The 12042-nt window shown below is 46.9% G+C and overlaps 1 protein-coding gene across 4 annotated transcripts in view; it reads right to left on the reverse strand.

The window, feature by feature from the left end:
- RRAGC (Ras related GTP binding C) overlaps positions 1 to 12042 on the reverse strand; it is a 60641-nt gene that overhangs the window by 21989 nt on the left and 26610 nt on the right. For all 4 annotated transcript variants that reach the window (XM_068116535.2, XM_068116536.2, XM_068116533.2 and 1 more), the window contains 3 exons: positions 2895 to 3098; positions 2347 to 2546; positions 612 to 726 (listed from right to left, as the gene is read on the reverse strand). In XM_068116535.2, coding sequence (XP_067972636.1) covers positions 612 to 726; positions 2347 to 2546; positions 2895 to 3098 — 519 coding nt within the window. The remainder of the gene's footprint in view (positions 1 to 611; positions 727 to 2346; positions 2547 to 2894; positions 3099 to 12042) is intronic.

The following is a 12042-nucleotide window of genomic DNA, read 5'->3' on the forward strand; positions in this document are numbered from 1 at the left end:
ATTAACTTTCGGATTCTCCATGCTCTGATGATTCCAAAAATGTACAGGTTTGCTAATCTCCCAAAATGTTGAACGAAATTATATTTGTTAACATGGTGAACCTGACTAATGGTGCCCAAGAGGGCATCACGGTGCACCCATTAATGCAAGCACTGGAGACCATTTGGACGGCCCTTCACAGACACATTCGGCGCACCACTCAAGCACACGGTCGGTCGCGGCGTTTCATCTTTTCTCTATAAATGATCAACAATCATCATGCTCAAACATGGCCAGAGGTACATTGACGCATGGCGATCAAAAAGGGTCACCACATTATGAACCTGTCGGTCAGGTATTGAGCAACGGTGCAATAAACACCCTGCAGTCGACAATAAACACCAAAGAGATTAAAAGCGATACTTTTTTTTTTTTTTGTATTAGACCAAAATGGAAAAGTCATCTTTAACCGTACTCCAAATATTGTGAACAGCACTTGGGAGAGGTTTCCTTCACTTCCGCTCCTCAATCCCAACACTTGGTGCAATCCATTAATCCAGTGTAGATTACACCACCTATTATATAGCTCAACAACAAGCAAACTGATGAAGACATCAAGAGCAGATTCTTACCGATATGAAAATGTTCAACAGGTTCTCCAAGGTTGGCAGCTGAGGGATCAGCTTTTGCACCACCTTGCTGAAGGCCTCGAAAATCGAATGGTCGTAGATGCTTGTCAGGTAAAAGCTAGATAGAAAAGCGGGTTCAAAACGCCAGACAGGGAGAAAGGTTTCATTTATCCAGTCAGCTTTTGAGAGGTTTAGCCAGCAGCTGTTAGTACACGAGACACAAAATGAGCAAATAGTCAGCAGGTGTTCGTACATGAGACACACATGAGCAAATAGCCAGCAGGTGTTAGTACATGAGAAACAAATGAGCAAATAGCCAGCAGGTGTTACTACATGAAACACAAATGAGCAAATAGCCAGCAGGTGTTAGTACATGAGACACAAATGAGAAAATAGCCAGCAGGTGTTAGTACATGAGACACAAATGAGCAAATAGCCAGCAGACATGAGAAACAAATGAGCAAGTAGCCAGCAGGTGTTAGTACATGAGACACACATGAGCAAATAGTGAGCAGGTGTTAGTACATGAGAAACAAATGAACAAATAGCCAGCAGGTGTTACTACATGCGATGCAAATGATCAAATAGTCAGCAGGTGTTAGTACATTAGAAACAAATGAGCAAATAGCCAGCAGGTGTTAGTACATGAGACACAAATGAGACACAGGACACATGAGACACAGATGTTAGTACAGCAGGTGTTCGTACATGAGACACAAATGATCAAAGTCAGCAGGTGTTGGTACATGAGGCACAAATGAGCAAATAGCCAGCAGGTGTTAGTACATGAGACACAAATGAGACACAGGACACATGAGACACAGACACATGAGACACAGACACATGAGACACACATGAGCAAATAGCCAGCAGGTGTTAGTACATGAGAAACAAATGAGCAAATAGCCAGCAGGTGTTACTACATGAAACACAAATGAGCAAATAGCCAGCAGGTGTTAGTACATGAGATGCAAATGATCAAATAGTCAGCAGGTGTTAGTACATTAGAAACAAATGAGCAAATAGCCAGCAGGTGTTACTACATGAGACACAAATGAGCAAATAGCCAGCAGTTGTCACTACATGAGACAAATGATCAAATAGTCAGCAGGTGTTAGTAACTTAGTACATGAGACACAAATGAGCAAATAGCCAGCAGACATGAGAAACAAATGAGCAAGTAGCCAGCAGGTGTTAGTACATGAGACGCAAATGAGCAAAAAGCCAGCAGGTGTTAGTACATGAGACACACATGAGCAAATAGTGAGCAGGTGTTAGTACATGAGAAACAAATGAACAAATAGCCAGCAGGTGTTACTACATGAGACGCAAATGATCAAATAGTCAGCAGGTGTTAGTACATTAGAAACAAATGAGCAAATAGCCAGCAGGTGTTAGTACATGAGACACAAATGATCAAAGTCAGCAGGTGTTGGTACATGAGACACAAATGATCAAATAGCCAGCAGGTGTTAGTACATGACACAAAATGAGCAAATAGCCAGCAGACATGAGAAACAAATGAGCAAATAGCCAGCAGGTGTTAGTACATGAGCCGCAAATGATCAAATAGCCAGCAGGTGTTAGTACATGAGAAACAAATGAGCAAATAGCCAGCAGGTGTTACTACATGAGACAAATGACCAAATATCTAAATGACATGTTAAACATGTCAGAGATCATCTGCTCCATTACTGAGCAGGAAGCCCCTTCAGCCACGTTCAATGCTGCATCTTACCTGAGGTGAATCTGCTCCAAACCCACATCCGCAAGATCGTCGTTCGCCCGCTGATGGATATCCCTTTGCGTCTCAATCTTATGGTCATCCAGGAGGCCGTCCACTTTATGGATAAAAACTTCAAAGCGAATGGCCATGTTGACCCTGTAGGCCCGGGAAACCGTCTGGTGGAGTCGTTTGAGTGCCTCCATGTAGTCATCCTGAGCGAAAGAAAAAGAAGAACAAGGTTTGGCGTGAAGGGAGTTTAGTAAAATGGAATTAAACACATGGGAAATGAAAAAGAACATGCCACAGCAAAAACATGGCCACATGGCGCCACACGCACGCATGCACGCACGCACACACACACACACACTAATAAAAACATGGCAGCCATCATTTTTCCACCACTGGAGAAGAACAGTCAATGTTCCCAATTCCAAGGCCGCAAACTGCACCACGTGAACAAACCAGGACACAAGCCCACTTCGCGACCGTCAGTGCTACGTCAGTGTGTCAGAAAAACCAAATTGACCACACGGTCAGGCTGGTGACGGCACCAGGCTCACCTGGGCATCGATGACAAAAATGAGTGCGCCGGTTCCACTGAAGATCATATCCGAGTCAAACGCAGGTTCAAAGAAGTCTATCTGTCCGGGAAAATCCCATATTTGAAAATTCACAAAGGACGTGTTGGATATGTCATCTTTATAGATCTTGTTCGTGCTTTCAAGGAACAATGTCTCGTTGGGAGACATCTTGTGGAACACCACCTGGAAACAAGAGACCGATAAATCACATCCAATTTGCAGTGAAACCTGTGCACAACTTTTTCAACCACATTCCTTAATTGTGCTACCAATGTCTGGCACCTTCCAGGCATGCAAACCAAAACCCACAAACCACACAGGTTGTGCTAAAGGTTATTTAAACAACGCAGTGGAAACCAAGGCTTTCAAGACCATTGGAATATCTCGCGATGAAACCGAGTCTAGGGGCCTATCACTTCGCCATCACCGACAGGTCGCTGGTCTCTCTGTCTTCTTCCGCCTCATTTCTGGTCTTGCACCCTCTGTCTTCTCCGTGCTATGTCCTCCCCAGGTATCTGCAGGACACACACGGTCCACCAACAACCCCCCTCTTGGTGAAAATGCCTAAATCCAGAACGACTGCTCACCTCCACTCATCTATCCCTCTTTTTCCCGCCCGTGGAACCACCTTCCATACTCCCTTCAATCTTATTCTTCCCTCCGGGTCTTCAAGACAGCTGTTCACCACCATTCCCCATCCAAAGCCATGATCTTTTCTATATCAGTTAAAACCCTCCACCCCTCCCCAAAGTTTGCTTACATATCCATCTTGTCCACCCCTTGCATTCTCACCTACTCCTCATAGTTACCTGCATCCCTTGTTTGTCTGTCTCCATCCACCTTCTGCTTCTCCCTCATTCTGTTCTGCAGAACTGCCTTGACCCAGCTTGGTGGCTACCAGGTCCAGAATTCCACAGCAGATGGCCCCATCCATTATAATTAAGCCTGACATAATTAAGCCTGGTATCCAACAGACCGTGCCACGCAGCCAATGGCAAAATGCCATCAGAGGTCGGGGCTCTGACACGCCAATCGGGTGATAGGAGAGAACCACCCAGCCCCCGCAACTCCTCCCACGGATGCGTTGGGGGTTCAAGTGAAAGGGGGAAAGGGATGAAAATAACAACACACGGGCACACCAGAGCTTCCTGTTTTCACACAGACGGTCTTGGAGACCTTCTTGGATCAGGTACTTGTCTTGGGCTTTGTCTGAAAGTTGGCGCAGCACACACTATCGTTCATCCGGGATTCCTCTCGTTGTCACTCTTGTCTTCTCTTCTCTTTCTCGGCCTTTCATTCTTTCACCTTTCCTTTCATTCCTGTGCCTTTCTTCTTTCACAAGCATACACCCATCACCTCTCGCTCTTGCGCACCTTAGCATTAAGTCCGTCACTACACTTCTACCATCTGCCTGCATCACCAACCCCCACCTCGCATCGCACATCTTAAGTGTTTACATGCCAAAAAGCCTGCATCCAGTTCACGCCACGGACGGTTCATCGTGGTGGCGGTACACAGGAAGGACTGATAGCAGAGCATGAGGGGGTTCCGGACCATAGGACCTTCTGCAGTACCATTGGGCAGCGCTAGCTCAACCAGGCTAGGGCAAGGTGTGCACTGTGCAGGGGCACGACACGACCCCATCTTCTTTCTTATCTCGCATCTCCTCTTGCCCCTCACCCAACTCTTTTCCCGTCGGATGCACGATTGGTGCCATGTTTATGTAAAGCTGCTAAGTGACTGAATAAGGATAGAGAGCACAAGTTACAGTTATGGGATAATGCATAAGTGCCCTGAACATACTTGTTAACCTGGTTTGTGAATACTAGGGCATTGCCCGTACGTGGGTGCCCGTTCCGTGGCCAAAAAAAAAAAAAAACGCTACCCGTACGCTCTACCCCGCCCGTACGCCCGTAAACAAAAAAAGCAACGCTCTTCGCTTCCGCCCTTCGCTCTGACTGAATTGGGAGAAATAATGCGCATAAGAAATCGAATTACGTACCGTAATGGCGGTCAGCTCGTAACGCGCTCAGCTCCGCTCGTCTCACATCGGCCACGCCTACGCAACAGAGCGTTCTGTGATTGGCTGCCGGAAGATAAGTCGTCACTGTCCGGAAGTTCGCAAATCGCAGTTAGGATGAATCGTTTTAATTTAATCGCAGTTTGAATTCGTTTTAAAACATAGTTTAACGGCAACATAGTTTTCCAACGTGAAATAAATGAATACGCTGTCAAATAATGCGCATAAGAAATCGAATTACGTACCGTAATGGCGGTCAGCTCGTAACGCGCTCAGCTCCGCTCGTCTCACATCGGCCACGCCTACGCAACAGAGCGTTCTGTGATTGGCTGCCGGAAGATAAGTCGTCACTGTCCGGAAGTTCGCAAATCGCAGTTAGGATGAATCGTTTTAATTTAATCGCAGTTTGAATTCGTTTTAAAACATAGTTTAACGGCAACATAGTTTTCCAACGTGAAATAAATGAATACGCTGTCAAATGTGCCGTCCGAGGCAGAGTCTGATCGCCACGTTCGGCACACGTGATAGCTCGCTGCTCTCTGATTGGTTGCAGCGTTTTTTGGACATAGCTCGGTAAGTAATTGTCCGATTAATATGAAACCTTGAAAAGGCACATCCTCGGGTCCCCAGCAATATACCTGGCAAGTTTCAAGTATATCGGACCCGTGGTTGTCGAGAAACAGCGGTCACAGACAAACACACAGACACACAGACACACAGACACAGACACACAGACACACAGACACACAGACACACAGACACACAGAGATTGCTGGAATTATAGATAGATGTGCCCGATTTAATGCATGTATAACAAGAACGGCACTCTGACGTCGTGACGTCTACCAATATGCTTCCGCCCACATTATTACATCATTACACATGCATGTATCAAGTTTACACCTGGTGTTGGCCTGATGGTTAGGGCAGTGGGCTTGGGATCCGAGGTACCCGAGTTTGAATCCCGGTCGATCATTGAATTAACACCAGAGGGGGTTGACTCAGCCTATTATCCTTCCGAGGTCGGCAAATTTAGTACCAGCTTGCTGGGATGAATGATCCCGGTGTGTACCCCGATTTAGAATAGGTACACTATCTCTGCGCATCGTAAGAGGCGACTAAGGGTTGGCATCAGGAAGGGCATCCGGCCATGAAAATATTGCCTCAAACAGGGAACCAGGATTGTCATGGGGCCCGCAAGGCTAACCCCTGCTCTAGCGGGGGAAAAATGGCCTTAAAACGATCATTCATTCATTCTTCTATAGTTGGATTGAACACCTCGGAGTGTAAAGCTCGATCGGCCACCCGTCACCTTGGAGGATCCTAATCCCCCAGTGAACGTGACATTATATATACTAGGGCATGCCCGTACTATATATATAGGACGTGCCCGTAAGTGCGTGATGTTACCGTACAATGAATGTATCGTCCCGACGCCGCAGCTCGGATGGCGCTGCAGTTAATCGGGCCCCCAAATTCCTCATCGACGATAACTAAACAATATATTATATGAATCGCACCGTACATACCTCCTTCTAGATCTTGTTCTTGTCTTGATATACTCACTCAGGCTCACTCTATCACGACTGAGTCCTCCCAGCTCCTCCAAATGGCGCCCGCTAGCCGCTACGTAAGTCCGGAAGTGACGTCCTCATTTGACTGTCCGGAAGGTCGCAAATCGCAGTTACAATGAATCGCAAATTAGTTTTAATTAGTTTTAAAACATAGTTTAACGGCAACATAGTTTGCCGACGGGAAATAAATGAATACGCTCTCAAATGTGCCATCCGAGGCAGAGTGTGTTCGCCACGTTCGGCACACGTGATAGCTCGCTGCTCTCTGATTGGTTGAATCGTTTTTTGGACATAGCTCGGTAACTACTTCTGCGATTAATTTAAAACCTTGAAAAGGCACATCCTCGGGTCCCCAGCAATATACCTGGCAAGTTTCAAGTATATCGGACCGGTAGTTGTCGAGAAACAGCGGTCACAGACAAACAAACAAACAAACAAACATACACACAGAGATTACTGGAATTATAGATAGATATATATATATATATATATATATATATATATATATATATATATATATATATATATATATATATATATATATATATATATATATATATATAATTATATATAGATATATATACATATGTCAGCCATTAAGGTTTAAACTAAATGACTCAATTGATCATAACATCTGAAATTATATATCGTGCTTCTGAAAACTGATTTGAACTCAACTGCAGGCAGAGGTGAGTGGACAAAATGTGGTTTCGAGGCTCGACGTGCAGGGTGGATCCTTAGCCTAGTAAATTAGTCCTTGAATGAATGTGCCAAACAGTAGATAAAATGCTCTCGACCCACGTACAGGAAAAAACATGTCATCCAAACGCCTCCTTCACAAAGGGAATAATTAATTATATATCTTCGTAGTGTTTAGTATGTCTCCTAAACCAAGGACGTATCCAATCTTCATCTACCATTTAGCCTAGTGTATAAGAATATTTACTTCGGCCTGCGCTCGGGTCTGATATGTTTAGATAGATAGCCAAAAAAAGCGTAGCCTATCATTATGCTTACATCTTGTTGTCTAAATTTGACCTTCTATAGGACGGGACAATGGGAGGTGTTGTCCTTATGGTCCAGTAGTGCTATGTCTTCAGCGCAGATTCTTGTCTAATATTTTGCTATAAATGAAATGCCTTTCCACTTATTTTTCAGCGAGTGTCTTGAGGAATTGTCCGCTGCGTGTAGGCGGTACATTCTCTAGCCTCGCTCCACACTGTGTGTGTATAATCGATTCTATTAAACATTTTTGCTCTGATTCTTCTTCTTCTTCCTTCCCTTGAGGTCTATGACCGAGATTTTGGTGTCAGAAGTGGGATACATCCAAGTGTGCAGACGAGGTGGATCTTCACGTTCCAGGTCGGAAAGGAGGCCTGCCGGCACCTAATTTGGGTAAGCAATTTTTTGCACATCGAAATTGAAGCCTCCCGCCTTGCTTTGGACGTGTGGACCTCTGTCGGCTGTAACACCAGGCTTGCATTCCGAACCATATTTAGTTTAACCCAGAGCAACAGTGGGTAACGAATCGATTATACAGGGCGCGCGAGATAGGGAGGGATATCCCTCAGGTAAGCTTCCTGAGTGGGAAGCAGGTAGACCCATATGTGGGAGATAGATAATAGGTGTTAAGTTACTCCGGCGTGAGAACTGCGTTTAAGGTTAGGGATCGGGGGGCGACCCGATCTTAGGACTACCAGGAGGGATTAACCCAAGAAGGTAGGAAAAATGGGTAATAGGAAAGGAAAGGAGGGAGAGCCTTTGAAGAACACTCCAGCGTTTTATATGAAAAGAGATTATGGGTATGCTGCTTTACAACCGAGCAAGGCATGGGCTGTATTGACCAAGAGTTTGAATATGCCTTGGCCAGAGGAAGGGTCATTTGCAATAGACAGGTTAGATGTATTATATGGGGCTTTAAATGCCCTAGAGAAGAAGAAGAAAAGACTCCCACCTGATTCATGGAAGGTCTATAGTTGGTGGAAGGTGGAGGCCGTGAAGAGACAGGCAGCCTCCAAACAAGCGAGTTTGCGAGGAGAGTTGAGCAAATACCAGGATGAGCGCAAACAGGGTCCAAAAAAGCAGGGTAAACAGATGAAGGCGCTCGCAGCGCAGACAAGTCAGAGGCTAATGGTAGCCCGGATTAATTCCGATGAGAAGGAACAGGATGAGGAAGATGAAATCCCTGTTTCCTATTCCCCCCATGGTCCAGTCCCAGGATCTAAGGCACGTTCCCGACACCAGGGCGCTATAAGGGAAACAAATGGGAGACCCCCTAGAGTTCATAAGACCCCACAACCATCAGCCCCTCAAGTCGAGGACGATGGAGATAGCAGCACAGACACCCCGGGGTTTCCACCCCCGATAGGTCCAGGTCAGAAAGTTTACCCTTCACTAGTGGAGTATCAGGCACCAGTGCAACGTGCGATAGAAACAAAGGGAGTGTTCCCCATGCGATGCGTGGGAATAGACGCAAACGGCGTGGCAGTAAGGCAACGTGTGCCTTGGAAAGAATCTGATTTAACGGCCATGCAAAAGAGGGTTCAGGAAATGTTGATCGACCAACCTTTGGATATAGTAATATTGCTCCGTCACTGGATTACAGAGGATGCCCCAGATTGGAGAGATATTTGTCATTTGGGAGCATCTATATTGCCACCAAAGGTATGGGCAAAGGCTAAAACCCTTTCATTATGGCCAATAGATGACCCCATGGCTCGGGTGCCACCCATGACCGGAAACGATTGGGACATTTTGAAAAATTTTCTCCTGACCAACATTGGCAATGCGCTCGCACCACCTGGAGGGCCAGATTGGGGAAGAATTGGGAACATAAAACAGAAAGCAGGAGAGACTATCGGCGATTACCGAGAGAGAATAGAAAAAGCAATAGCTCGATGGGGCGGGTTAGGATTAATCCAAGTCGAGGACCTACCCGCTCCCCTGGTGAACAATTACCTAGTAGAAGGGCTTCGGCCCGCATTAAAAAAACAAGTGCATGCCGTCCTTTTCGGTTGGAAAGGAATGGGGACCAATGAATTATGTGCAAAACTCGAACAATGTCCGGGCTCCTCTTCGGAGGAAAAAAAGGAAATTAAAGAAGAAATGTTGCAGATGTTAGTAAGGGAAAATTTGGCCCAGCAACAAAAAACAAGAACAATGGGGAGCAAGAAGAAACAAAAGGGGGCAAAAATAATGGGAAGTGACAGTGAGAGTGAGTCAAGCGATAACGAGACACTCGGTCTGGCACTGCAGGCAGCTGTGATGCAAATACCCCGGGAACCACAAGGGCCTAGTGGGCCAGGGAATCAGACGTGGAAACAACCCCAACAACTTCAACAACCCCAGTGGGCTGCTCCACCATGTTCTGTGCTAGGTCCCCCGCCGGCCTATTGGCCACCACAAACACCCATGCCAGGATGGGCACCGCAATGGGGACCCTCAAATATGGGCCCCACCCCATGGGTTACCCCCAATTCGGGCATGCCATACGGGCCTTGTGCCCCAGTCCAACAAATGCCGAGGGGAGGGCAAGGGTGCCCACCCCCCTATAAAGGGGGGCGAAGGCTAAACCAACAAAACCAACAGGGAGGTCCAGGACAGGGACCCCCAGGGAGAGGGGCATGCTTTGAGTGTGGACAAATGGGCCACTGGAGACGGGATTGTCCAAATTGTCCAAGGGGACCACGAAGACCCCAGGGACAGCAAAGGCCGTCATATGGAAACGCCTATTGACGGGACGAATGCGGGCCGCCAAAGGAATGTCCATTAATAACAATGGCCCCAGATGAGGAACCGACCTTGACGTTAGATGTAAATGGACAACCACTAAAATTCTTGGTGGATACCGGTGCGACTCGCAGTTGTATCAATAAGGGACAACTACCTACTTTGAAACCGACACACAAAAGCGTCCAAATCCAGGGCGTTTCAGGAAAATTAGAAACTCTCCCCGTATCAAAAGAGGCCCGAGTAATGTTCGGACCGCTAGAAGCTAAGCATGCATTTCTCATGACCACTACTGCCCCAACTAATTTACTAGGACGGGATTTGCTGTGTCGATTAGGTTGTGACATTGCGTGCACCAAGGAAGGTGTATACGTCGACGTCAGAGAATCGAACCGCGATTTGTTAATGATGGCATTGCAGCGAGCCAGCCCCACCGTGTATTGGTGGCGGTTGGAGGAAGGGGCTTTAGCAACATGGACTCATGTGATCGACACGATTGGCGCGCAAACGCAAGAAATTCGTGATTGGCTAGAAGAACACCACATAGCCACAAAATTGAAATATAATCCGCCGCACTGCACCGCATGTTATGACGCGACTGGAAGCGATGATTATTATTTAGACATGGTTGCGGCAGCTTTAGGGGAAACCTCTGATCTTCAATTATCACACATATGGATTGGCCGAGAGGGCATTGGGATTACGGTAACCTTATCGCCACGCCAGAGATCAAAGGCTAAGTACCCCGAGGGGATGGTAGCGCATGTTACCCTTAGCACCGCTAGAGGATGGCCACCCGAGAGCATTGGATGGATGATGGACCGACCGCGGAAAACGCCAGTAAGGCGTCGATACAATGTTGAACACCGAACGGTCCATGTGTTGGACAACAATGAAGGGTTCATAATTAATTTGGCACCTCAAGATAGACGAGTTAGATTTGAGATGGTGGAACTGCCACCCAAAGCGACACATATGGTTAGGGCAGTCCCCACGACTCCAGGGGACTCAGATGGATTACTCGACACCGTCACCCCGTCACTATGGGCGCAACACGAGAATGAAGTAGGGCGCATTAGGGATGCACCCCCGTTGGTGATTCCAATTAAAGAAGGGTTACCTTTACCACACGTTCGGCAGTACCCACTTCGACACGAGGCTGACGCAGGCATTTTTCCGGTGATAGAATCGCTCGTGCAGCAGGGAATAATAATCGAAACCAACAGCCCATGTAACTCCCCCATTTTCCCAGTGCCAAAACCAATGACAGGAAAGTGGCGATTTGTGCAGGATTTACGAGAGATTAATAAAATAATTCAGGGAATTCATCCGGTTGTACCAAATGCAGAAGTTTTGATGACTTCCATTCCGCCAGATGCTACACATTTTACAGTCATAGACTTGTGTTCCGCCTTCTTTTCAGTGCCGATAGCTCCAGAGTCCCAGTATCTCTTCGCTTTCACCTTCCGGGGGAGACAATTCACCTGGACAGTGCTTCCGCAGGGTTTCGCAAATAGTCCCACCTTGTTTTCACGAGCGCTGCACCGCGATCTCGCAGATGTCCAATTGGAAGGCGGCTCGGTACTATTGCAGTACATCGACGACTTATTAATCTGCTCTCCATCCAAAGCAGCCTGCGAGACGGATTCACTAGCGCTGTTAAATGCGCTAGCCGAGAAAGGCCACAAAGTAGGCCGGGAAAAATTGCAATTTGTGCGGGAGATAGTTACATACTTGGGACACGCGATTTCGCATGGGAGACGCGAGCTCAACGCGAGCCGGGTCACGGCCATCATGGAAACCC

This window comes from Myxine glutinosa, chromosome 5, assembly GCF_964187855.1.
Source record: "Myxine glutinosa chromosome 5, kmMyxGlut1.1, whole genome shotgun sequence".
NCBI classification, from domain to species: Eukaryota; Metazoa; Chordata; class Myxini; order Myxiniformes; family Myxinidae; genus Myxine; species Myxine glutinosa.